The sequence below is a fragment of the Anser anser genome (assembly GCF_964211835.1).
Source record: "Anser anser genome assembly, chromosome: 25".
Classification (NCBI taxonomy): domain Eukaryota; kingdom Metazoa; phylum Chordata; class Aves; order Anseriformes; family Anatidae; genus Anser; species Anser anser.
Genome location: NC_139746.1, coordinates 4,834,914 through 4,861,016, shown reverse-complemented (window position 1 = coordinate 4,861,016; position 26,103 = coordinate 4,834,914). Strand labels below are relative to the sequence as shown.

The following is a 26,103-nucleotide window of genomic DNA, read 5'->3' as shown; positions in this document are numbered from 1 at the left end:
AGGGAACACAGCTGCCCGAGGGCCACCCTTCGCGAGCCGTCCTGAAGACGCACCTGGAGTTGTAAGGAGCGGGCTATTTCCTGATTTACTCTGTAGCCAAAGCTGCTCGGCTAAATCCTCTCAGGTTTAATTCCACTCCCGCTAATGTCACTTGACAGAGATTTTCCTGAGGTGCTCGAACTCCGAAGACTAAAAGGGGATTTCAGAACGGGGTCGCGCACAGCGTGCGTCACTGGAATAAAGTCCTTCTGCAAGGCCGCTGGCACCAGGTGGAGCGAGCCCTCCTTCCCCGCGCGCTGCCGGCGGCCACGGGCGCTGCGAGCGGCACGCAGCCCGAGGGATTCGGTGCCGCGGTGCCGAGGACAAGGTCTGGGTGGGAGAGGAAATGGGAGACGCCTGCAATTTCTGCCTGTTTCAGACCCAGGTTTCAAAGGCAGAAGTGTCAGGTCGCGGCTGCGGACCTGACTGCTTTTCGAGCTCGGTGGGGGACGCAGCCCCACGACAGCACGCCCCCCCGGCGGGGATAACAGATACAACTTCCGAGTTGACAAGGATCTTGGAGGTCTCTTCCAACCTAGATGGTTCCGTGAAAAACCCGCAGTTAAACAGATGCGATAGGAACAGGGGACTGGTGGCGCGTCTTCACTCCAGGTCTCTGCGTCTGTACAAACCTAAGCTTTTACTGCTGTAACAAGGAGAAATTCCAAGGCCTCGGGCTGCGTGCAGGTCTCATCTGAGCCCGTCAGGCACCGAGCGATCAGATTTCTTGGCCTCGCACAACACTGACGACGCCGACTCGCGTGTGGCTGAAGGCCAGGTCTGGCTGGCGTTCCGCTGCTCCCCACCCTCTCTACGTGGCTTCACACAACGCACCCAAGCCCACCAGCAGCCCCGAGGCCTGCCTGCCCTGTAGGGCAAGCTCTGCTTAACCCATCCCAGACCCCGCAAATCCTTTCCTCCAGGTGGATCCCGGACGGCCAACAGCCCCAGACCGAGGAGGTGCCAACGCTCTGGTCCTCACCTCCGGCGGCTGCGAGCAAACCTTGCAGACAGCAGCAGCTCCGTCAGACCACGTCCCCACGCCGTGATGCCGAGGGAAGACCTCCAGGGAGAAAACTGCTGCCGCAAGGTGTGGGGGACTGCAGGTTAAAAATGAATTTAACTGCTGCTCACCACCACCGCGTTCTCTTCCCACCTTGTTAAGGCCACTTGCGCTGTCTGTGACCGGAGTGTTTTGGTCTGATGCTCCCGCTCTGCTCTAACACAGGCACCTGAACAGATGGAACAAAACAAGCCACGGCAGAACAAGCTCAAAAGATTAAGTGTGCTGCCAAAATCCGTAACTCAAAGTTTCAGCAACCAGCCTCTTCTCTCCCTGGGAGCCTGGCCGTAGCGTGGCAGCCAGTGACTCAGCTATTAGCTGAAAATAAGTAACCTGAAAAAAAAAAATAAAAATCAACAAAGCTTTTGAAAAGACTTCTAGAGCTTGGCATAAATACGAATAGGTGAGACGGGCCTAGAAGGCTAGAAGAAAACCTGCTGCCTACGCTGGGCTACAGGGACGTGGCCGTCGCGTTATGCTGCCGATCGGGGACAGCCTCCTCCGACACCGGGAAGCACAACGTGGACAAGAGGCTCCTCCTGGCACGGGTCTGCAGCTGGCTCACAACCTAGGGCAGGAAGCAGCTTCTCCAGCCCAGCCAGGAGCATCTGCACTTGGAGGCCAAGCCAGGCACTTGCTGCTGTGTAACGATGAGCAGCTCCAGCCATTTATTTCCTCATTTGAGGACAAGATCTCTTCCACCCTAAGCACAGGCACGCGTCCGAACTGAAGGTGCAAAAGAGCAAAACGCGAAGGAGCACCGAGGGCCGAGCTGAGGCCGTGGCTACCCCAGCCTCCCGAAGGGCCGAGGGCACCTCACGTTGCCAGCACGGTTTTCCCAGAGGCTGCCGCGCGCTCTGCCACGAGCCCCTCGGCACGCAGCGGCACCGTTTGGCACCGGCACAGAGGGCACGGCCACTGCTGAGAGCCGTGTCACGGGCGGGTGCCGCGCTTCCCGTGCGTGTCCTGCCCTTCCGCAGGACACAGGAGTGGGCAAGGTCCTTCTGAAGCGACCGCGTGGCTTCCAGGACGGGGGCGATAGCAGAGCGTTACGGGGTGAAGGCGGGCTTGGCCCTTTTGCTGGCTTTCCAGAGCCCCCCAGCTCTCAAAACGCGGGTTTTGGAGCAGCCCCGCTGCAGTGGGAGCTCACTGAACACACAAAGGTAGAAGCGGAGAGCATCGGGCTGCGGAGACGAGCGCATCTTTGGAGAGCCCGGGCCGGCTGCGTGGCTCGTGCACACGCGCTGAGATGACCACGTTCAGCAGGCACATCTGAGGTGCAACTGAGAAGAACTTTGTGTCTCGCAGGTCCTGAAATGGTCCTGAACCATGAACAAGTTGATGCTGAGCCCAACTCGGGGCTTCACTCAGCTTCTGCCTGGTACAGGAGAAAACTGGGGCTCCCCTATGGGGAATAGGTATGGAAAACAATAATTGAAGACAGCAGCATTGAGTGAACCAAAGTCCACCACTTCTGAACTACACGGTCCTTCGTTTTATAAGAAAAGTCTTTTCCGGAGCTTTAAAACTGCTTGCCAAGACTTGAGCAAAGCCTGAAACGAAGCCGTGCACCTGAACCTTACCACCACGAGACAGCATCAGCCACACACGCTGCCACCGACCTGAAGGAAGCTGGGACAGCACGGTCTGCTCCCGGGTTTGGGGAGAAACCGAGAAGTCAGCCGAGCAAACATCACACACGGACCCTACAACACATTGGGGAGGTTTGGGCTCCCGCTCCCAGCTCAGCTGGCGGAGACCTTCTGCAGGAGCCGCATTTTATGGCAGCGGTGTGTGTTGTGGGGTGGGAGGAAGAAAAAGAAACGGGCAGTGATGCTGGCTGACAGCTCCCAAACGGCTCTCAATGGGGAAGGTAAAACACTAGATAAGAAGCCCCACCGGTCAATCTTTTCCTTCCCCAGCTCCCAACCCAGCAATCTTCTCGCAGGCCAGGAGGCTCAGGGCCAGCAGGCAGCAGGGCTCCTTCAGTGTCGTCGGTGAGACTTCCACGAGTTATTTGCACAAAGCACGGCAAAATGGCAGTTGAAAGGCTCGGAGCTGCTGGATGTCCGTGGGAAGAGCCAAAGGCAGCTCTGACGAAGCAGCGCCAGCCTGCGGGCATCGCGAGGCCGTTCGACGATGGCCATGACCGAGCTTGAAGGGCTCTGACGCTCCGGGCAGGGACAACGCTTCTCCAGTTGCTCTTTGCTGAAACGGGTGCATCGGTTTTGCCAGAACTTAAAGGCCAACCATAAGGCGAAGGACATATGGAGACCGTTGTCTTGGCAAGTCAGAGCAACCCAAAGCAGAAGCTCTAATAGAAAACACGAATTAAGAGGCAGCACTTGCCACTTCTGCCTGTAATCTCTTCGTTTTTCCTTTAGACGAGCAGCTGCCATTCAGGCACATCTCATCCTTTCCTCCCACAGCCCTTGGAGAGCCCCGCGTTGTTACAAATTCAGTAGTTTTTCACCCCACCTCAGAGAAAATATGCATTTAAGGTCTGTTTTTATCAGACGCTGCAAAAAACCCACCTCATCTCTCCAGGTGACATTTTGCTCTGCATGCTGGTCATTCCCAGCCTTCTCCTACTCCCGGCTTTCAGTTTAGAAAAAAAAGAAGAAACACTCAGAATAAAATTACCCTTTGGGTTTTCAGTCCTGGGAGTTGGAGAAGCCGTTTGTCCTCCCCGAGATCGGTTAGGAGCCCTCAATCCCTGCAGCGCCATCCCACCAACACGAGAGCAGTTTGCAGGCGGCAGAAGTTCCTCCCAAACCAGGCTCTCAGCAGCGGACAGAGTCCTGCCAAGCAGCGCACTCCGTCAGCGGCTCATCTCGGGAGGCTCCTCGATTTAATAGCAGCCTGTATTGCCCACCTCTGGAGCTGGCACACAACGGGCAACCGAGTTCACTGCATTCGAGTGAAACGGAGCCGGGCGTTGCTGGCTAACAAACACGACTGCCTGCCCGTGCACGGTGGTGGTTTCACTGTACAGACACAGCCCCACGTCCATCAGGGCTCCGAGGCTCCCTGCAGCAAAGACCGCAGTTAGACCCGAGAAATGCCGGGGCTGGTCAGCGAAGGAGCCAGAAAAATCACGTAGCAATTTCAGGGTGTTCGCTCCTTCAGCTTCTCATTTGCTTTAATAAGCATTTCCTGGCATTACCGGTCTGGAAGCCTCGCTCTCGGCGAAGCGTCCCAGATAGTTAATCCACCGGTGACTCCTGCATAGCACCGAAAGGAAAACAAACATCCAGCCCTCGGAGACCGAGGTGGAGAAAGACCATGTCATCATTTTTCTTCCATCCAAATGAATTTAAACCCCAAGAGATGCCGGTCTGAGAGGAAGCATTCTGGGATTAAAAATAGCACACGTATCAGAAGAGCACCTTTAAAGAATTAACATTTCAGCTTCTCCCAAGCAGAGGTTTTATAAAGTGTTACTAGAAAAATCAAACGCAGCACAATCTGCATCCCCTAGAAAAAATTATCTTGTAGCACAAGTTAGCATTACAGGAGAAAAAAAAAAAGTAATAAATGAAGAATAAATGAATAAATGGCTGCTCTTCCAGATTTCAGCCCCGATCACCGAACAAACAGTCCTTACAAACACGAGAATTATCCCGACAGGTGCTCTCTGAGCCCACAGACAACCAGCGCCCGTCAGGCCCCACGGGACCCCCTTTGCCTCATGCCTGGGTCCCACCCGGGCCGCGCTCGCGCTGTCACGCAGCGCACGTCATTCGGCGCTGACAGGCACAGCTTCGAGACGCTCTCATGTTCTGCTGTCTTCGTTCCAGCTTTGAAGTTAGGGCCTGTTTTACATCTCTATAGCTTGCCTCTCTGCCAGCAAACCGTGCGTTTTGTACGCTGCCCCCATCAACGCGCGCCCAGACAGACGGCGAGAGCAGCACCGAGGCTGCACGGGAGGGAAAGCTGTCATTTTAGAGACGCCGATTTACCAGGGACATTTTGGGCGCTTTCAGGTATTGCAGCTGCCCTCTCACAGATTCCTGAGCACATCCCTCTTCTTCTTGGTGTGGGGATGCAGACAAAAAACGGGGCAAAACCCAGGAAACTGGACAGACCCGAGTTTCATGTCAGCCCCTAACTGGAGCGGCTGCCAGCGCGAAGCCCTCCTGGACGCGCTGGGGAAGATGATGATTTCAGCCAGCTGCCTCCCTTTGGAAAACGCTGCAATGGGCAATTCTGCCTTGAAAAGTCCACGGAATTTGGTCTGTCAGATGTGCAGAGAGACTACAGAGAGAGAAGTGCTGCGGCGGCTGTACCCTGCCCGTGCTAGAGGCTTTGGTGACGTTTTGCTTGTGCTGCGGAACACACCAGCAGGGATCAAGCGAGCGTTAAGGCACAGACAAGTTTTCCCTCTCCTTTCAGAGGGCTCGGCAAAACAAAACCACTTGTGCCTCGTGCCGGAGCCTCCCCTCTGCCCGCAGTTCAGCAGCGCAGGAGCATCGGCAGCGTCACGAGAGCAGCAGGAACTTCGCCTTCCCCCTCACCCCAAGCAGGCGTTTTGCAAAAGGAAACCAGGCCACCCAGACGGTGGCAACGAGAGACTCCAGCTAATCACCTTCACTTTACTTTGCAAACTAGGAACTTGGGTTTCTGGGCCTTACGCCAAGCCTGAAGGCTTTTCTTAAATCCCTCAGATCTTCAGGACCTCGAGTACAATCCTGATCCAGTGGACATCGGAGGCGAAACCTAGGGAAAGTTCGGCTTCTGCGTGGCCAGAAGCGGCCCGGCCTCTGATGAAGCCGTACAGAAACGCAACGAAACCAAGGGGGATCCAAGAGCAGAGGAGCAGCAGTGCCTGATCCCAGACCCGCCGGGATCCCACCGTTTGTGCCGACCCAGCAAGAGAGCAGCAGCACGTGCTGCGTCGGCAGTTCACCGCCGGCGTGCGTGTCGGTGAGATCGGCCGCCGCGAGCCCCCAGCCCGCCTCGAGCCTCGCAGCCTTCAGAGCCACGTCCTCGGCTTTGGAAAGATTTCCCCAAACCTCTCCCAACCTGCCAGTTCCATAAAAACATTTCTCAGACGTTCCAAATGCTTTGTGAGCTGCACCGGCGCGCCAACCCAACGCTCGAGTTTCTCCAATTGATGTAAAGTGACCTTAATTACCTGAGCTCACATGGCCCTGAATGAGGAAGGAAAATCTGTGCAGCCCTTCCAAACCAAGCTTTCATCACCAGCAGGCTGAAAGGAGCCGTTTTGGGAAGATGTTTACGCAGCTACTTGCACAGTGACTGAGGCATTACCGTAACTGCACTGCTGCCCGATTCCAACTGGAGAAAAACACAAGTAAGGCTGCAGGAGCTCAGGAGGATGCTATGAACTCGCCCTTTAAACCAAATCTGTTCCACCCACAAGTCAGAAATTCCACCCTAAAAACCATAATTGGGAACACCTTGAAGCCATTTAGTTTAAACACAAATGGTGCTGTTTTGCTCTAGCGGTGGAGCGGTTGTTTTTTTTGGTAGGCAAGAAACTGGCAGAGAAGCCTGCAAAGGTCACAAAATGCTCGGAAGGGAAAAACAGCAAAGTGGGGCTGCGCCAGGGGCTGTGCCAAGCACACATGGCTGGGACTCTGCAGGAAAGGGAGAACAGACTAAGATAACCCGCGTTACCTCTGCTTTAAACACGCGGTAGAAGAGCGGCGCTGCCCACCTCATCCCTCCCCGCCCTTCCTGCCCCCCGAGGGGCTGAGCGAGACCCCGTGCTCAATGGCACGCACCCGTGGTGGGCACCCAGCCCTGGGCAAGGAGGCTGGAAGCAAGCCTGCACAGCAGGTTTGAGCTCACAAGGGAGTGACTTCGCAGACGACGCTATTTTAATGGAGATTACACGTGTTTTTCGTGCCAGCCCTCAATTCCATCCGGCTGCGCGTCACCGGTCTCCGCGGCCATCCCAGCCACTGGAGATCCGGACCTTAACTCGCTCAGGGCAGCAAAACAAAGCAGCAGCTGAGCACAGCCGATGCCAATGGGAAGAAGAGAAAGGTGTAATTGGCAATTTAAATAACAGCTTGCCGGGCAGCAAATGAAAGGGAGGAAACAACCCCGGTTAATTCTACTCTTGCAGGATCCTAACACGGTCACCAGCAGGGTCCAGCGCGTTCCAAACACCCGTTCGGAAGGGCAGCGCCCCGATGTGTGCCGACTTTGGGGTGCACGAGAGAGGCTTCCAACACCAGCCCTGCCAAATGGCTGCATGAACTCAGCTACCTGGTCTCAAGAGCAGATCTCTTTGCCTCCTGTGGAAAAAAAAAAAAACAAACAACAGAACAGCTGGGGAATTACTCTTAACTACTAAATTCTGTAAAGGAGCAGGGACCCACCTAACTCAAAGCACTCTCAGAACAGAGGACCCAAAGAAGAAATCTGTAGGTGTCTACCACAGTACAGGGACACAGAGAACGGGTTAAATAGCCAGAAGTTTGACAGAGCTCCGTCAGAGAAAGCACGGCAAATTTAAATGGCAGGAAAATCACTGCTTTGGTGCGGGGACCCTCAGAGCCAGGTCTGCAGGAGCCAGCGAGCCGCACGTGCGAGCATCGCTCAGCAGCAGCCGCCGCCAACCGCAAACCCTGAGCGGCCAGAGCACAGGCAGAAGCCGAACTAAACATCGTGCCCCTGAACGGCGGGGAGAGATTCGATGTCGTGCAGTGAAGTCAGAAGCTGCTTTCGAGCACTGGGGAGTTTGACCGGCACCAAGTTCCCCACGCTTGCAGCGTTCCCATGCCCGGCGAATCCCCAGGCTCCTCCAGCAGCAGCAGCAGATCTGCCCAGGCCGGAATTGCGACGGTCCCCAGGCTGTGACAGCGCTCCCTGTGGTCCCCAGGCTGTGACAGCGCTCCCTGTGCCGGCTCAGCGAGCGCCCTGTGCAGCAGGAGCAGCCGCAGGTGGGCAGCGCACGTCCCCTTCCTGCCCACAGGCACGCCAGCAGCGGCGCCAACCCCGGGCAGACAGGCGGGCAGCTGGCTTCCCGCTTCTGTTCTCTCCCTGGGAGCCTTTCCCACCCTCTCCAAGTTTCATAGCAAGTAGCAATTTCCGCAGAGAGAACATGCAGATTCTGCTAATTACAGATGAGAGGAGGGCTGTGCACACCCCCCCCCCCCGTTCCTCACTCCTCGCTCCGGATCCAAGCCATACAGGCGGTGATTGGGCATTGTGAGGTTCGCTTTCTGCGGCTCTGGATCCAAGTGCTGCAGAGCCGTGCAATTATCCAGGGGGACAGCTCTGGTTCCAGTCATTTGCATAGCCTGTAAAGTCGCATCTCCGGCAATCTCCGCGCTGTAAAATAACGCTGCTCGTCTTCAGAATCACAGCCTCTTCCTGGGCAACAGGAAACGTTCAAGAGACCCATTCACACTCCACGCTGACTCCAGTTTGAGGCACTTGCATCCTTTAAATGACATTAGGGAAGAGCGGTGGCTTTGCTTTGCTCAAGGAAAGGGGGGAGAGAAGCCAAGGCACACGCTCTGCCGGCGAGCTGCTGCAGCCGCTCCCCAGAGGTGCGAGGTGAGCGAGTTGCGATCGGCGGTGACCGGCGCCGTCGGATGAGCCGTGAACCCCAGGGCAACCGAGGGCACTGGGGCCTCCTGATTTCCTCGCCGCTGCAGCACGTGCTCTGACTCAGCCTGGGTTATTCACCACAAGCCAGTGCAAAAACCCACACGTACGCCGGGGAAGCCGCAAAAAACACACGATGGAAGGCAACGACACTTAATTAGGGGTTGACAGCGTTTTCTGCTCAAACACGTGGGTGAGAAGAGACAAAGTGACAGAAACGCTGCTCTGATTGCTTTTAGCTTTTTAATTACAGAAAACGTTTCCCAGAAAAGTTCTGAGGTTAACTCGGCTACTGGCAAACGCTGAAAGACACAACGAGTGCCAGGCCGCCTAGGAACAAAGTATTTCGGAGACCTACCTAAAGGAGGAAAAACCACAACGTCACCTTATTGTCAGTGGCTCTTTCGGGGCTGCTCGGAGAGGCCAGCCGCCCCTGCCACAGCCTCCAAGGCACTCAGAGAGGAGGTGGGAAGCCCGAAAAGCCAGGAAACACTTTTCCTTCCAGCATGCAGCGACCCAGGCGGGCAGGCGAGCGACGCTGGGCGCTCCGCTGAGAAACTCAGTGCTGATACAGACTAGGACAAAATACACTTCACAAAGACCATCGCTTTTTTTTTTTTTTTTAACTCGACCCTCTTCTTCCCTGCGTTTTTGCACTTCAGTTTCAGCATCAAACGGCCTTTTGGTCGGCATCCCTCGCGGTGCCTCCATTTACCTTTCCGCTGGGCTCCCGTTGTCCGATCGCCGCGAGCGCGTGGAAGCGGCTGCACGCAGGCAGGCGCCGGGCACGGCACGCGCTTTCCTCACAGCATCCTTCCCTCGGGGGGGAAAAGGCAAGCGGCTGCGCCTGTTTGTTGAAGGGAGCGCGGTGCACCATCAGCAGGCAGCGAACAGGGAGAAGGTGCTCGTGCCAGCAACACTGCGTTGCCAACGGCTTATAGGAAATGACAACATTTTGCTCCTCTCAGTGTCTGCACCAGCCACGGACGGGCGAGGACGCAGCAAGCACCGTGCAGGGCTGCCACCCTGGCAGCAGCTCCGCACTGGCAGCCCGTGCCGAACAGCCGGGGCTCTGCGCCTGCACAGGGCTGCAAAAATCAGCTTCTGCCTGGCCCCACGTCCGTGGTCGCCCACGTCCAGCCCGACGCGACCGAGATCGATCCCGTTCTTCGGCACGTCCACGAAGCGACCCGGCTCGCAGGCCTAGGAGACAACAGCTTGGGAGGCGTCAGAAGGGAAGCGGCACCGTCAGCCGGATTATCAAACTGAATTTAAAGGGGACTACTGGGATTTAAAAATAAATAAATAAGCGACCTGGGATTGGGAAACAGAAAAACCCACCCAAGGACTTTTTCTCCTGTTCTGCTGCTATTTGTGAGCTCCCCCTGCCCTCCCCGACAGCGGAGCGTGCGAACCAGGCTGCTGAAGGTCACCGCCACCCAAACGCTCCCAGCCCTCGCCGTGCTAGCAGCTGGCACGCATTTCCCCTCCAGCTCCACTGCCGATGTTCCCCCGCACGGTGCAAAAGGTGCGGCGTTTCCCGGCGCTGCGACGTGTGGGTTAACTGACCCCACGTAACTCTTGAAGCTCCTCTACGTGCAGATGGCACCGGTCCCGTGCTCCCGCAGGTACAGCGGTGAGGTTGGGCACGAGGCACCCACCGGGCCTCCACAGATTAACACGGGGCTGCAGGAACACGCTCGGCAGCCCAAAGAGGGAATAATCGAATGCGACAAAGCTGGAAGCAGCATGTGACGAGAGCAGCTCCCCGCGCCTTCGTCGGGGTAGCGCCCAGCCTCGGCAGACCTATTTCGGGACTCAACCGGCTGCGTCTGAAAGACGTGTTGGTGAAAAAAGAGAGCGCTGGAATTCCTGCTTCTGCTTTCCAGGCTGCAGCCACCTTATATGGGAAAACCATATTTAAGGTTGCGCATCTGGCGAGAGCCCATGATGGTCGTGTCAGCGATTCGCTTCGATAATCGGTCCCAAATTACGCGCTGCTCGCGCTAAATCCACCCTGGATGCTCCTGGGGGAGCCCTTCTGGAGACGCTCAGCGAGCCAGCCGGGGCACGTGGGCAGACCCAGTCTGCCACCGCGGGTCAGGGCCAAGCGCCTGCTAATTGCAATCAGATCAATCTTAGATCGATCGCTCCCCTCCCAGGCACTGGTTCTCCAGCCCGGCCGGACACCCGGCCAGGACTGCCCCTCGCACCCCTCCCCGGCTCCCAGCCCCCACGGTCCCAGCTTCCCTGAACGTTCCCAGCCCGGTCGCATCTTAAAGGCCAATTAATTCGCTGGAGCAGCCCGAATTCCATTTTCGCTGCCTTCCTCTCCTTGCCTGCAGCTGAGCTGTGACTTATTGACTGTGAAGGAACTGCAGGGTCTCCAGAAGTTCAAGGCACAGGGTGTTTTTCTGCGTGTTTTTGCCTAGCTGACTCCCCCTGTCATCATCTTCGCTAGCACCATTTCACAGGAAAGAGGCACGTGACACCCAACTAAGCTGTGAACCATAATCATGCTGGGGATGATGTTTACATTTGATTTTTCCTCAAGCTGATAAGCTCTCTCCAATTTCCCTCTCCATCACGTTGGTACGGATTGAGCTGCTCGTGCCCCACGGGGTGGAATTCTTCGTTTATCTCTAATCTGCTCACTGGAAAAAAAAAAAATTGCTTTCAGCAGCCCTTCAGAAGTCACTTCGCGGTTATCGTGGCGAAGAGGGAAGAGCCGCAGCGCTGCTCCTCGTGTCGCAACCTGCGCTCTCCCAGCTGGCCTCAGAGGCTCCGTCCGCGCCCAGTGTACCTGGCCAGGGGCTCTGCTGCGGGCACGGGGAGACAGCCAGGGCACAGACACCGCCGTTACATCGCTTCAGTCCCTAAAGCAGGGGAACTCGGCCCCGAGGAACACGCTGTAGGCTTCTGCCCAGGCTCTAAGCCGTAAGCGAGGGGCAGGCCGCAACCCACGCAACAGGAGACATGGAAAGAAATCGTAAGTCAACTCTTTTTTCCCTCCTGGGACGAGAATTTCCAGACCCCACCTCTGCAAGGAGAGGGCGGAGGGCAGCTCTGCTGTCCGTTGTTGCTGACGGCTCTCCAGCAAGGCGAACCCCCAGTCTCCGGCCCCGCCGGCACAGGGAGCAGGACAGCGATCTCTCCTCACCCAGCCGCGCCTGGGGACTGGGGACGGGCTATCCCAGCCCCAAGGGTTTCACAGAGCCCCCGACCACCCCAGCTCCGACGCCTTCCTTCAGGCTCCCTGCGGCTCCTTCTCAGGGCGAGAGGGAGCGGATTCAGGAAGGAGCCGCGGCGGCCATTTACAGGCGGCAGGTTTTGAAACTTTTTTTTTCAACCACAACAGTTACAACACTTTTTAAAACCCCCAAGGCTAGGTTCTCAGAAAGGGACCGATCAGCCCTGCGTGTCCACGAATGAGCCCGGCTGCCGGCGCTACAGGTTTTCCTCCTCAGGACACATCCCGAGGCTTCCACGAGCCCCCTGCCGAAGCCTCCCCAGGCCTCGAGTCAAGCAGCCGCGGAGCCTCGCCGCCCCCCAGCTCCTTCCCGCACCTCTTCCCGCGTGCTGGGGAAGGTCCCTGCTGGGCCAGCCGGGGCTCGGGACGAGCCGCGGCGTTCGGTCGGTGCGAGCAGGGCGCGCGGACGGCGCCGGGGAGCGGGCTTTCGGCCACGCCACCGGCAGCAGCACGGGCGTCGAGGCGAGCGGCACCGGCTGGGCCACGAGCGCTTCACCGCCGCTCCGGCCTGCCTCGTGCGTGCGACGCGAGGGGGGGCTGCCACACGACGGCTGCCGCACGACGGCTGCCACACGACGGCTGCCGCACGACGGCCCCGGCTTCCCGCCGGCGAGGCCGAGCAGAACACCTCACGGGGGGCACGGCACCGCAGCCCCAGCCCTGCCGCCGGGCCCCGCGGGGTCGCCCCCTTCCAAAAACCGCTCGGGGGCCGCCCCCAGCCCCCCCCCCCCCGCTCCGGGAGCTGCCGCCAGCGGCGGGGCCGAGGGGCCCGGTTTGGCTCCCTCCCAAACGGGGCCATCGGAGGCGAGACCGCCCGGAGCCTGGCGGCGCAGCCTGCGGGCTGCCTGCAGCCGGCCGGCCCCAAAACCAGCCGGGGGTGGCGCCGGGCCGGGACCCGGTGCCAGGCGGCGCCCCCCGGGGCAGCCCCGGCTCCTGCCGCGGTTCGCTGGTGCTGGGGGCGCCCCGCCTGCCCCGACCACCGAGAGCTTCCCCCCCTCCCCCCCCCCGCGGACGGAACCATTCCGGGCCCCCCGCTGCGGGGAGCGGCGGCCGGAGCGCACCACGCGGCCCGGCGGGGGGGGGATGAAGGGGGGGGGCAGCGGAACCCCCGCGGGGGGACGGGGCAGGGAGGCACCACCCGCACCCGGGGGGGGGGGGCTGGGCTGAACCACTGCGGGCGGGGGGAGGGGGGGACGGCCACGGGACGGGGGGGCCCTGAGGGCTCCGCGCGGGGCCGGCGACCCCCGGCGGGGCAGCGCCCGTTACCTCCTGCCGCGTCCGGGCCCCCCGCGCTGCCCTCCGGGGTGATGGCGCCGGCACCGGCCCCCGCCGCGGCCGAGCCCTCCGCCTCCTCGGGCACCTCCAGCTCCATGGCGGCCGCCGAGGGCGCGGGCAGGGCAGGGCAGGCCCGGGGCAGGGCAGGGGCAGGCCGGGCCCGCGCCCCCCGCCGCCGCCGCCGCCGCGCTGCTCCCGGCTCCGGCCGCCGCCGCTGAGCAGCCTGGGAGCGGCGGGGACCATGGACGGGAGGGCGGAGGGGGCGGGGAAGGGGCCAGGGCCCGGCGCACCACAGAGCGGCGGGGACGGAGCGGCCGGCGCCGTGCTGCCCCCTGGGGGCCGGGAGGCACCGCGCGGCCGGGCCCGGCCGGCGCCATGGCAACGGCGGCGGCGGGGGCAGGATCGGGCCCGGGCGGCTCCGTGGGGATGGGGACTGGGGGGGGGGGGGGGGGAGCACCGGGCAGCGGGCACCGGGGGGAGGCCGGGGAGCGGCGTGAGCCTGGCACCGGCCTCGGGTGTCCCCGGGGGGAGCCCGCCCGGCTCTCGGGGCGCGCTGCCCTCACCATGGGCGGCCTCGCCGTGCCCCGGGGCTGCGGCGCTGCGAGGGAGGGGAGCGGCGGCGGCGGCGCGGGGAGGCTCCGAGCGGCTCCGGGGAGCAGCACCGGGAGCTGCCCCGTCCTCCCCCGGGGAGCTGCGAGCCCGCCGCTGAAGCCCCGCGCCCAGCACCATGGCCCCGGGGTGGCGGCTGGCGGCGGGGGGGTTCCGCAGGAACTGGTCCCCCCGGGACGCCCGGGAGCGGGGCTCGGAGCTGCCCCGGCACCCCCGGTACAGAGCCCGGGCCGACGCCTGGACCGGGAGCCGCGGCGTGGAGCCGGTCTCTGTGGCCGGGAGCCCCCCGGGAGGCAGGAGCCGGGAGCCCCGGCCGGCAGCGAGGTGGGGGCGGAGGGAAGGGGCCGGGGAGGGAAGGGGGCGGCGGCCCAGGGGGGCAGCGAGGGGCCGCGGTCTCACCCACGGCCCCCCCAGGGCTGGGTGTCCCCGCGGAGCTGCTGTCCCCGGCCCCTCGCGTGGCGCTGGGTGAAGCTGTGCGGTCCCCCAGGGACGGCCCGGGGAGGGGCTGGGGGCTCAGGGCGGTGTGGGTGGCGTGGAGCCCCCCCCCCCACCTCCTCGGAGGGGGGCCAGGCCGGGAGGAAGGGCCCCGTGCTCGGGCACTGCCACCCCCGGTGACCCCCCGCGTCCTGTGCGTCCTGTCCTTGCCTGGGGCCGCGTGGGGCACGAGTGGACGTGGCTGAGCCACCAGCCCGGGGGGGGACAGCGGGGACAGCCCCCCTACAGCTCCTGCTGTGCCCGGCGGAGCTGCCCAGGGACCCCTTCCCCCTGCCCTCTCCCTCCTGCAGGCAGCGTCTGGCCCACAAAGGGTTACGCGAGGCGCCCGGGAGTGACACCGCTGCCACCAGCCCCAGAGCTCAGCTCCTTCCTGGTCGGATCCAGCCTCCGCTGGGGCTGAGCCACCGCTCGGTGAGTCCCGGGGGACGGGGATGGAACCGAGGGTCACCCCTGCCCGTCAGCCCCGGGAGGGACAGGGGCCGGGGACCCTCCCGGGGTCCTGCCCTGACCACACGGACGGAGCAGGAGGAGAGGCCCCGGGGGTCCCTACGTGCTGGCGGGGGGGACCTGAGCAGGGCGCGGTGCAGAGCCCTTGTTGGGGTGCTGCGGCTCTCACGCCGTGGGCTTGGGGACACGGAGCTGGGACCCTGCCATCAGGCTCTGCGCCCTGGGGCTGGAGGACGTGCCTCCCTTTCACGTGCCTCCATCCCACCCGTTTACACCCAGCCAGGGCTGGGGGGGCACCTGTCTGGGGGGGGGGGGGGGCGGCAGGATCAGCCCACTGGGACGCGGGTGGGGCTGGGTTCGGGGGGGGCGCTGGGGGGCTGCCGGGGCAGGGCATGGACCCTTCCTGCAGAGCCGGGGCCGGACGAGGGACGAGCGGTTCGGCAGAACTGGCTGGGACATGGGGAGCCAGCCCCAGGGGAGGCCGGCGCGGTGCGAGGGGGGTGTGCGGGGCTCCCACGGGGCTCCCACGGGGCTCCCACGGGGCTCCCGGTGCATCGGGCTGGTCCGCGGTCAGCTCGGCCCAGAAACTGCCTCTCCCGGCGGGGCCATTTCGGGTGCGGGCTGGTTTCTGTTGGAAACCGGCAGAGCCGGCTCCTCCGGCTGCCAGCCTCGGCCTTTGGCTCGGGGCAGGGCCCTCGGGGAGGCCAAGGGCAGGACCGGGGCTGGCTGTCCCCGCAGGCACTGCCGGGTGAGAGGGAGCTGCTGTCCCCATGCTGTCCCCCAACCCTGGCCCCACGAAGGCCACGGAGAGCTGCAGGACGCAGGCGTGTGACTGATTCCCTGAGTCCCGGTGATGGGACAGCTGCGTGGGGCTGGCGAGGGGACAGCACAGAGCATGAGCCGTCACCTGGAGGGGGGGACACTGGCTGTCCCATGGCTGGGGGCTGTTGGGACCTGTGGGCCCTGCCTTGTCACCTGTGGGTGTCGGGGGACCCTGTAAGCACCAACCAGCTGATGCTGGTGACACAGCTGGGAGAGGACCTGCCTCTGATCCAGCAGGAAACCTGCCCACCGCCACGGCATGGTCCTATGAGTATGGGGACAGTGCAGGGAGGGACAGGACCGTGACACCACCGAGCTGGGATCCTGCCTGGCCCCAGCCGGTCCCGCAGGCGCACACGTCCCTGGGTGTCAAGCGCCAGCGGCTGGGCACCGGGGCCGGTGTCGGTGGCTGGTGAGGCCGGGCGGCGCAGGACACCCTCCCGGACTCTGCCCCGCGCTCTCAGCCCGGCCGGCCAGGTTGTTCCCGGGCCCGGGTGAATGATTACCCCTGCCTGCCGCGCTGCCGGCCGCCCCGCCACGTTTTGGGGCTCCTTTGGTGCAGCTGGGGCTGTGTGCTTACCCCCGAGCCCACTGCCAGCCCCATCACTGTGGCTCTGGGGACAGGCGCTGCCCATGGGTGTCAGCGCTCGCCTCAGGTGCCCCCGTCCTGCCAGAACTGCCCTGTGGTGATTCCCAGTGGGGCCGTGGGCTTCCAGCCCTTGGGTGTCAATGCAGGGGGTCCGCGGTGGGGCTCAGGGCAGCCGAGCTGTGATGGGGGCCGGGACAATCCCGCGGCCCCCGGCAGCACCACGGGGGTGTGCGGGTGGCACAGAATGGGGGCACATGGGCAGCGGGGCCAGAAATGGGGGCTGCTGCCGTGGCAGAGCCCTTGGCCCGTTGGAGCCCAGGAGATCTGCTAGGGCAGAGCCATTGGCCACCCGGATCCGGCACTCCCACCGTGGCGGAGCCGAGCTACCAGCCTGGGGATGGATATCGCCCACCCCGGGGCTGCCGGCCGGGCAGCACTCGGGGAGATCTCCCCCCGCCGAGCTGCCAGCACGGGCTGTGCCGAGCTGTGTGCTGTCCGTGCCATGTCGGGGCCGTGCCGTGCCGTGCTGTGCCATGCCGTGCTGTGCCGTGCTGTGCCATGCCGTGCTGTGCTGTGCCATGCTGTGCTGTGCTGTGCCATGCCATGCCGTGCCATGCCGTACTGTGCCGTGCCATGCTATGCCGTGCCGTACTGTGCCGTACTGTGCCGTGCTGTGCTGTGCCGTGCCGTACTGTGCTGTGCCGTGCTGTGCTGTGCCGTGCCATGCTGTGCTGTGCTGTGCCATGCCATGTTGTGCCGTGGTGTGCCATGCCGTGCTGTGCTGTGCTGTACTGTGCCGTGCCATGTTGTGCCATGCCGTACTGTGCTGTGCCGTGCTGTGCCATGCCGTGCCGTGCCGTGCCGTGCCGTGCTGTGCCATACTGTGCTATGCCATGCCATGCCGTGCCGTGCCGTGCCATGCCGTACTGTGCCGTGCCGTGCCGTGCCATACCGTGTCGTGCCATACCGTGCCGTGCCATACCGTGCCGTGCCGGCAGGGAACCGAGGCACTGGATCCCGAGCGCGCTCCGTGCCCGCCCGCCCGGCCCTACCTGGGCACGCCCCGGGGCCGGGTGGGGTGCGGCGGGAGGCGGGCCGGGCCGGGCCGTACCGTGCCGGGCCGTGCCGCAGGTGCAGCGGCGGCCCCCGAGGGCCCCTTGGCGCCTCCCGGGAGGTTCAGCATGGCCGTGCGGTTCCAGGTGCGCTGCCCGCCCGGGAGGGACCGGGGGAGCCCCGGGGAGGTCACCGCGGCGGGCTCGGGGCTGGGCGGCGGGGTCAGCTCCATCCCACCCGGGTCGGCCCTGTCCCACCCGGCTGCTGGCCGTGGGGAGCTGTGGGGCGGCCGTGGCACCGCGCCGGGCTGCTTGCTGGCCCGGCCTTGTCGCGCCGCAGGACGGCGGTGGGGCCTCTCCGTGATTTCCTCGTCACGGATAAAACCACGCGCTCCTGTCGCCAGGCGCCGTGCCTCCTGCCCTGCCTGGCACCGGGGGGCTGCGGGGTGCCCTGGGCACGGTGGAGGCGGCGGGAGCCTCGTGCCGCGTCCTGCACCCCGAGCAGGAGGCTCGGGCCGGCTGCGGGGAGGCTGCAGCTGATCCATCGCGGCATTGCCTGGCGCTCTCGGTTTGTTTTTCCATATCCAGATGACCCTTGAGATATAGGCTGTAAAACACAGCTGTGGGAGCCACCGCCCCGCGCCCGGTTCTGCGGCTTTGTTTCTGGGGATTTTCCCTGCATGGTGCGCGGATCCTGCGTCTCTTTGGGCCACTGGGAGCTGCTGGAGGGGATCCTGATCCCATGCCCTGTGCAGGGCGGCGTTTCAGCTGGGGTGAACATCCCAATGAGGCTTGTCTGTCAGAAACTCTTGGATATGGGGAACACCTGGAAAAAGCCAAAGGGTGAAGGCAGGACACTGGTGCTCCTGAAGTGGTCAGCAGAGCCTCCAGCCCTGTGGTCATGCTGAGGGGCAGGTGGGAGGGCACAGGAGCACCGTCCGAAGCAGCAACCAGGGTCTGCCAGCTCCCAGGGCAGGGAGGGGAGCAGGACCAGCGGGACTGGTGGCTCCAGCTATGGGGAAGGGTCCCCAGCACGTTTGCTCTGCCTAAAACCTCTCCTTCCGTGGCCACACGTCCGAGGGGACAGAGATGGATGTCCCCAGCGCTCACTGGAGGGGGGTTCACTCTGCACAGGGCCAGCTCTGGGTTTTGGGCACGCTCCTGCACAGGGAGTGTCACAGCCACCAGTCCCAGTGCCCTGGGTGGGTGCCTGGGCACCGCGGGGGGCTCTGTGCCCCTGCGCCCTTGTGGTCCCCGCTGCCTGCGGCTCAGCTGATGCTGAAAGCGCTCGCCTCACCTCTGTTCGCAGCCCAAAGCGGGACTCAGGAAGGGGCCGGCAGCTGCGAAGAGGAACCGGAGCCGGTCCGCGCCCCCGGCCCCCGGGCTGGAGCCGAGGCACCGGTCAGCCTCAGCGCTCGCCCTCCCTCGCTTGCGTTGGCAGGTGGCCGCCATGGAGGAGATGGTGATCTGGGAGCAGCACACCGTGACGCTGAGCAAGGTGAGCGTGGCCGGGGAGGCCGCGGGACGGTGGCACGGGGTCAGGGTCTGATCCCCTCTCTGCTCATCCCCGCTAGGACCCTCAACGGGGCTTCGGTTTTGCCGTTTCGGGAGGCCGGGACCGTCCCAACAAGGTGACCGGGGACACCGCGGTGGTTGTTTCGGATGTGGTTGCTGGGGGACCAGCGTTCGGCCAGCTCCAGTGAGTTTGCAGGGATGTGGGGACACAGGGCGTCCTCGCTGCCAGCGGGGACGGGGAGGGCAGTGAATTGCTCCTGCTCAGACAGGGCCAGCGCATTGCCACCTTGCCCTGGTGTGCTGCGCAGACGGGGTCCCCCTGGGGCAAAGCTGCCCTTGCTGCCCTGCCAAACCTCCCCGGGCTGGGGGCTGCACCTGGGGCAGAGCCATGGCTGCGTTCCCTTCGCAGGAGGAAGGATCAGATTGTGATGGTCAACGGCCTTTCCATGGAGAACGCCTCGTCCTCCTTCGCCATCCAGACGCTTAAGACCTGCGGCAAGATCGCCAACATTGTGAGTGTGCCCCGCAGTGGGAGCGCTCCATGCCTGTCCCCACCTTGCTGTAGCTGTGTGTGGGGTGGGTGGTGGAGCTGGGCAAAGCCCTGCTCCTCTTGCAGCGGCTGCAGCACTGTGCTCTGCTCCCCCGCGGTGCCCAGGGTTCCTCTTCTGGGCTGGGACATTGCTGTAGGAACATGGGGCAGAGATAGCCTCATTCACCATCCCTTCCTTCTCTGTTTCTGCCTGCAGACGCTGAAAAGACAGAAGAAAATTCACCTTCCCGTGAGCAAGAGTGGCCCTGGGTCCCCTGCCGTGCACCGGCGCTACGACTCGGATGAGGACTACGGGTCGCGTGGTGCGGATCTGGCCCTGCGGAGCACCCGCCGGCACCGCTCCCGTGATGACCTGGACCACAGCCGGGGCTATGACGGGGACTCGTCCAGTGAGAGGAGCTCCGGTCACCACCGGGACGACCGCCGCCAGCACAAGTCGGTGTCCCGCAGCCGGAGACGAAGCCAGGACAGCAGCCACTGGAGGCAGAGCCCCGACAGCGGCTCGGATCGCAGGGGCTACAGCCGGCGCCGCTCCGCCAATGGCTTCGGCCACGAAGGGGACACCAACGGGCTGGCCCTGGTGTCGGGGTTCAAGCGGCTGCCGCACCAGGACGTGCTGATGAAGCCCATCACATCGGTCCTGGTGAAGAAGAAGGAGAATGAAGGTAGGGCCTTCCTGACTCCTCCGACCCTGGGTCATCACCTGAGCAGCGGCCACGTGCCCCTGGGGAGGAGACGGCTGCAGGGCGGGTGCCATGGTCTGGCACACAGCGAGGGGCGATGTGTGTCGTGCTGGGGGCACCGAGCCCGCCTGGCCTCCGCCCAAAGGGTGGCAGAGCTCAGCTCTGGGGCTTGCAGATGCCCAGTGGGAGCTGGGGTGGGCTTGTGGGGATGGTGGCAAGAGAAGACCCCGGCGGGTCCTGCTTCTGCCCGGCTCCAGGGCTGTCATGGGCTCTCTGTGGTGCAGAGTACGGCCTGAAGCTGGGAAGTCAGCTCTTCATCAAGCACATCGTGGAGAGCGGGCTGGCGGCAAAGGGCAGCTCCTTGCAGGAGGGAGACCTGATCCTGAAGGTACGGGGTCCCAAGGGGAGCACAGCACTTGCCGAGGGACTTGTTTCCCCTGGTTTGGGTGTCTTGGCCCTGAGTAGTGTCTACTCAGGGGAAAAGGTGAGGGCATGCTTCTCTTGGCCAGCTGCGAAGGACAGCTCCTGGGCTGGAAGCAGCTCCATCTGGTGCCCGCATCCTGCCCCAGTTGTTCCCTAGGACCAGGCCGCCAGGATGCTGAGGTTGTTTGGTTAAAGCAGTGGGGTTCAGCTGGGGACGGCGGCTCATCCTGCTGCCACAGTGGGGTCGCCAGCCTCCTCCTGTCCCCATGGCACTGGTCCTGTGCTGCGTGTGGGTGTCCCTGCTGGGAGAGCAGTCAGCAAGCAGCTCAGGTGTTCAGGGCGTGCCAGGTGAAATGGTGCTTAAGGAATTTGGGGAGGATAGAACAGAGGGATGGAGGTGCTTTGTTTGCACGCACACAGGCCAGGCAAACCAGTGGCCACTGGGAACCAGAGCCAAAGTGACTCTGGAGCAAACAAAAGCTGGGGCTGGGGCCGGCAGGGATGGGAAGGGACCTGGGAATGCGGTGGTGGGAGTGTCCCCATAACAAGTGGGGTTTTCCTGGGAACAGCTTTCCCAGGAGCGAGTGCACCGAGGCCTTCTTGCTCTGCCCCTTCCAGATCAACGGGGTGGCCAGTGAGGACATGTCCCTGGCTGACACGCAGCAGCTCATTGAGCGGACGGAGGGGACCCTGACCCTGCTCATCCTCCGGGACCACCGGCAGTTCCTGGTCAACATCCCTGACATGGAAGACATCCAGAGTGACAGCTCCCGGATGGACGGTAAGGGGACAGAGCGACAGCACCAGGGTCCCAATGCTCGGTGTGAGGACTGGATGGTCACCAATGTGTCTCCCCTTCGGTTGCTGCAGATATCTCTGACATTGAGTCTGACCTGTCCCATCCGCCGTCCCCCCAGACCTCCCCACGACTTCCAGCTGCTGACAGGATGAATTCACCACCGTAAGCCCTGCCATGTCCCTGTTCCTGCGTCCCCATGAGCCCCTCTTTCCCCCACTGACCACCAGACCCCCCATGCTCTCTGCCCATCTGGAGTGGCTTTTTCTCCTCTGTCCTGGAGCCAGCTCACCGTGAAGGTGGCGCTGCATTTTGGTCCCCAGCTTGCCCCGCTGTCCCTGCTGCCTGCTTGGCACCACAGGCTCTGCCTGCCCGTGCTGATCCAGCACCCACCTCCATGGCCACCCTAAATCCTGCCCTGACTCTGTTCCAGAGAGAGGAGACGAGCGAGCAAGAACGCCGCAACTGACACGAACACACACGATGCTCTGGGCCATGGTGGGTGAGCTCGGGTCAGGCTGGGGGGAGCCGAGGGCACTGAGCGGGCTCTGGGCTCCCGCATCTCCCCACTCCCCAAGCCCGCCTGGCAGAGCCGTGCCAGATCTCCCCGTGCCTCGGTGGCAGCGGCACAGCCACCGCCACCTCCTGGACGTGTCCTCCTTCCCTGCAGATGTGCTGGAAACTGTGGAGGGGGACGGCCGCCACAGCCCCCGCACCAGCCCCGCTGCCCAAGCCGCCTGCAAGGACGGGTGCGTCTCTGCAGGGGCTGGTGGGGAAGGGCTGGGCAGGTGGGAGCTGTGCCGGGGCAGGGTTGGGGTCTCGGAATCAGTGACCACCGGCGTGTCACTGCCGGGCTCACTGCAGCCTCCCCTGTGGCAGGTATAGCCCCGACTCCAGGGTCGTGCAGTTTGTGAAGGCCAAGAGCGTGGGGCTGCGGCTGGCTGGCGGCAACGACGTGGGCATCTTCGTGTCGGGCGTGCAGGAGGGGAGCCCGGCCGACAGCCAGGGCATCCAGGAAGGGGACCAGATCCTGCAGGTACCCGGGACCAGGAGCACCACTGAATGCTGGCACTGGCCGTGTCCCTCTCGGGTCCAGTACCCGCCATGTGGTTTGGATTTCTCCTGCTGCGCTTTGTTTTGGGGCAGCACTGGTGCCCACAGCCGTGAGGCTGTGTCCACAGGCACTGCCTGAGGGGACAGTCCTGTCCCCAGCACTGTGCTAGCAGCCAGCAGGGTGCAGGCGCCACCCAGAGGGGCTGTCCCCAGGGTCACCCGGGGGTTGTGGCAGGCACTTGGGTGGCAGGGACCAGTTCCCTCTCCCACCCTGCCCCGGGCACTGCTGTCCCCAAGACCCCGCTGGAACCCGATCCCTCTGTCCTACCGGTGGGTCGCGTCTGAGCGTTTTTCCACGGCAGGTGAACGACACCAGTTTCCAGAACCTGACCCGCGAGGAGGCCGTGCAGTATCTCTTGAACCTGCCGCCTGGTGAGGAGATCACGCTGCGGATCCAGAGCAAGCAGGACAGTGAGTGACAGCTGGTGTCATCCCGGGCTTGTCTCTCTCCATCCTCTGTCTTCTCTGAGCAAGCATCAGAGCTGCCTGACACCCCGCGGCTCTTTCTGCCCCACAGGGTGGTCCTTTTTCCCCACACCCTTCTCCTCCGAGAGGTGATGGGAGGGGACTGGGCCATTCTGGTGTGCAGTTTGTGCCTTGGCATCCAGGAGCGTGGGGCTTTCTGGCACTGTGGCTCAGCCCAGAGAGGCCAGTGTGTGCTGGGGGGTCGGGTCCTGCTGTCCCCAGCATGCCCAAGAGCACCACATGTAGATAGGGCGTCCTCACTGCCCTCTTTGGCATCAAGGGCTGCTGTGGAGGATCCCGGCCAGCCCAGCTTGTACCTAAATCCCTCCAGCACCTTCCCGTACCCCTAATTCCTCCTCAACCACTTCTTCCCTGATGGTCCCTTTCACCCGGGCTCCAGTTTACAGAAAGATGATCTCGTCCAACGTGGGTGACTCGTTCTACATCCGGACGCATTTTGACTACGAGAAGGACACGCCGTCAGGGCTCAGCTTTGCCCGTGGGGACATCTTCCACGTGCTGGACACCATGTACCGGGGCAAGCTGGGGAGCTGGCTGGCCGTGCGCATGGGCAGGGACCTGCAGGAGCAGGACAAGGGCATCATCCCCAACCAGAGCAGGTAGGGACAGAGCCAGAAATGGGCCTAGGGTGAGCAGGGGGCAGGGGACGAGGGGGATGTGGATGGTGGCCCCAGTAAGACGTAGGGCAAGGGCAGATGGAGTGGTGGTGGGAAGCACTAGCTGGTGAAAAACCTTCTTGGCGCCCAGGGCAGGTTGGGGTGGTTGATGCTGTGCTTGTCTCAGGTCCTGGAGGGAAGGGGCCTCCACGGCCCCATCCGGCCAGCCTACCGAGTAAACCCAGTCTCAAAATTCTGAGCCCTTTCCCCTCCCAGGGCCGAGCAGATCGCCAGCCTGGAGTCAGTGCTGAAAGCCTCGTCTGGCACCAACCCCTCAGGGGCACGGGCCGAGTTCTGGAAGCTACGAGGCCTGCGGGGAGCCAAGAAGATGCTGCGGAAGAGCCGGGAGGATCTGTCTGCCCTCACGAAGCAGGGCCACTACCCCCCGTACGAGAAGGTGGTTCTGAAGGAAGGTGGGCACAGCACTGCGTCAGCCAGACCCCGCCAGGGGTCATCAGACCTGGGGCTGCCCTTGCTCCCAGCCTCCCTGAGCTGGTCTGTGTTCTTCCCACAGCCAGCTTCAAGCGGCCGGTGGTGATCCTGGGCCCCATCGCGGACATTGCCATGCAGAAGCTGAGCACGGAGCTGCCTGCGCTGTTTGAGATTGCCCGTGAGTGCCCTCCACACCGGGGTGAATTGTGCTCAGCAGCTGGACCCTCGGTGCTGGCAGCATTTTACTGACGGTTCAGATCCTGCCTCGTTGCCCCCTTGTGACACCCCAACTCCCTCCTGGACTCAAGCACCCTCTCCCCACGCATCGTGGGGCAAGCTGGCTCCAGACATCCCTCTTGGAGGGTCAGAGCCCCATGGCCAGACGCCGGCTGGGACTACAGGGGATGTCACATCTGCCCCAGCTGCTCTCACGCCCGTCTCCTTGTCCTGCAGCAAGCGTGCCCCGAGACGGGACATCATCCAAGGTCATCAAGTTGGACTCGGTGAGGCAAATCGCAGAAAAGGTGAGAGCCTGGGGGATCTTCCCCATGTCCTGGGGGCTGGGTGGGCCAGGGCCTGGCAGGGGGAGCCCTCAGGGAGCCCCCTGCCTCCAGCACCGTCCCCAGTGGGCTGAGTGCTGGTGCCCTGCCCCAGGACAAGCATGCCCTGCTGGACATCACACCCTTGGCTGTGGAGCGCCTCAACTACGTGCAGTACTACCCCGTGGTGGTGTTTTGTGAGCCGGAGAGCCGGCAGGGCATCAAGGCCATGCGCCAGTGGCTGGCGCCCGAATCCAGGAAGAGCTCCCGGCGCCTCTATGCCCAGGCCACCAAGATGAAGAAGTACTGCAGCCACCTCTTCACTGCCACCATCAGCCTCAGCGGCAGCGGCAACGCCTGGTACGAGCAGATCAAGGACATCATCAGGACGCAGCAGAGCCAGCCTGTTTGGACGGCAGCAGAGCAGGTATGGGGCAGGGGGTCCCCTGGGGCAAGACTCAGCCTTGCAGGGGGGCAGGCAGGTGGGTAATGGTGCCAGGGCCGCGTGGGGCTGTGCCCGTCCTCTCCATGCCCAGGGTCCCAGGTCTCCTTCATCCCCTCCCCACAGGTGGACGTGGCTCTGGAGGACAGCCTGGACCTGCTGAACCCATCAAGCAGGGCAGCCTCGGGCTACCTGACCTGTGACAGTCACGCCAACAGCGACTACGATGACACGGATGGCGAGGCGGGTGCCTACACCGACGGCGAGGCAGAGGACGCCTACGATCAGCCTGCGCTGGCCCGCTCCTCTGAGCCGGCACAGACGTACCCGAGCCATGGCCTGAGCGAGCAGGTGGGCGCCCCACACCCGTAGCAGGGGCTGGTGGGGCAGGGGGGCCCAGAACCCACCTGTGGGGGTGAATTCCTATCTTCCTGTGGTACTGGTGGGAGAAGGGCTATCACCTCCAGCTCTCCTTGGTGCCTTGGAACGTTTTCCTATGGGGAAACACAAATCATGCCTGGCCACCTCTGATGCCCGTCTCTTTTTACGCAGGTGACAGAGCAGCACCCGCAGGGACAGTGGACGCAGCGCAGCAGCATCAGGTACCCCACGCCCCGGGGGGGGATCGGTGCCAGCTCTGCGCAGCCTGGTCCTGCACGGCGGTGACTGTCTCTGCTGACCACGTCGCAGAGGCATCACCGCAGCCCCTTGTCCCCCAGGGAATACGAGCATGATGCTGTGAGGAAGAGATTCACGCGAGCCAGAGATGACTCGGACCAGGATGAAGGCTACGAGTGGGGCCCCGCTACGGACGTGTAGTGGGGCAGGCTCAGCGCCTGCCCGGGACCCCTCCACGCTGCCGGGCCAGCCTCTGCCCTGCTGGGCAGCCGGGCCCCTTGGGCCAGCCCTGCCACAGCCCCGTGCCACCGGGGCCGGGTGACAGCCCCAGCAGTGCCACGCAGCATCCCACAGCTGGGCCAGGTTGCGCCTGCGCCCGTCGCCAGCCACCACCACCAAGTGCCTCCTTCCCCCTTTCGTCCGCAGCCTCTGCAGCTGAAATAAAGGGGACGTTTTGAGTAGGACGGGCTGTTTCCGTGTGTACTGCGTGGCAGCGTGCAGGGGAGGTGTACAGCAGGGCAGCCTTGCTGGGATCCGCACGCCTCTGTGGGCACGGCCCCCCGATCCCTGTCCCTGATCCCTGTCCCTGATCCCTGTCCCCAGTGGGCACTGGTGCAGGACC

At 63.3% G+C, this 26,103-nt stretch overlaps 2 protein-coding genes across 8 annotated transcripts in view; one reads left to right on the top strand and one right to left on the bottom strand.

The window, feature by feature from the left end:
• Positions 1-13,440, bottom strand: part of PIP5K1C (phosphatidylinositol-4-phosphate 5-kinase type 1 gamma) — a 45,471-nt gene extending 32,031 nt beyond the window's left edge. For 2 of the 4 annotated variants that reach the window (XM_083810774.1, XM_083810775.1), the window contains exon 1: positions 13,206-13,440. In XM_083810774.1, coding sequence (XP_083666900.1) covers positions 13,206-13,311 — 106 coding nt within the window. In that variant the 5' untranslated portion in view covers positions 13,312-13,440. The remainder of the gene's footprint in view (positions 1-13,205) is intronic. The other 2 variants (XM_083810777.1, XM_083810776.1) reach the window with 1 other exon arrangement.
• A 237-nt stretch (positions 13,441-13,677) lies between these two features.
• Positions 13,678-25,945, top strand: TJP3 (tight junction protein 3). 4 transcript variants are annotated; one of them, XM_083810748.1, is made up of 21 exons: positions 13,678-14,147; positions 14,609-14,729; positions 18,670-18,726; positions 18,803-18,927; positions 19,153-19,255; positions 19,490-19,958; positions 20,261-20,364; positions 21,018-21,180; positions 21,270-21,360; positions 21,629-21,693; positions 21,866-21,944; positions 22,075-22,231; positions 22,611-22,719; positions 23,174-23,393; positions 23,667-23,863; positions 23,965-24,060; positions 24,336-24,406; positions 24,537-24,848; positions 24,990-25,214; positions 25,416-25,465; positions 25,583-25,945. In XM_083810748.1, the coding sequence occupies exons 1-21, from the start codon at positions 13,942-13,944 to the stop codon at positions 25,680-25,682; spliced, it is 3,120 nt and encodes a 1,039-aa protein (XP_083666874.1). In that variant the 5' UTR covers positions 13,678-13,941; the 3' UTR covers positions 25,683-25,945. The 4 variants fall into 4 exon arrangements, with proteins under 4 accessions (XP_083666874.1, XP_083666873.1, XP_083666872.1 ...); XM_083810747.1 differs by having other exon boundaries at positions 18,538-18,726; XM_083810746.1 differs by lacking the exons at positions 13,678-14,147; positions 14,609-14,729 and adding an exon at positions 17,236-17,375.
• The last annotated feature ends 158 nt before the right edge of the window (positions 25,946-26,103 follow it).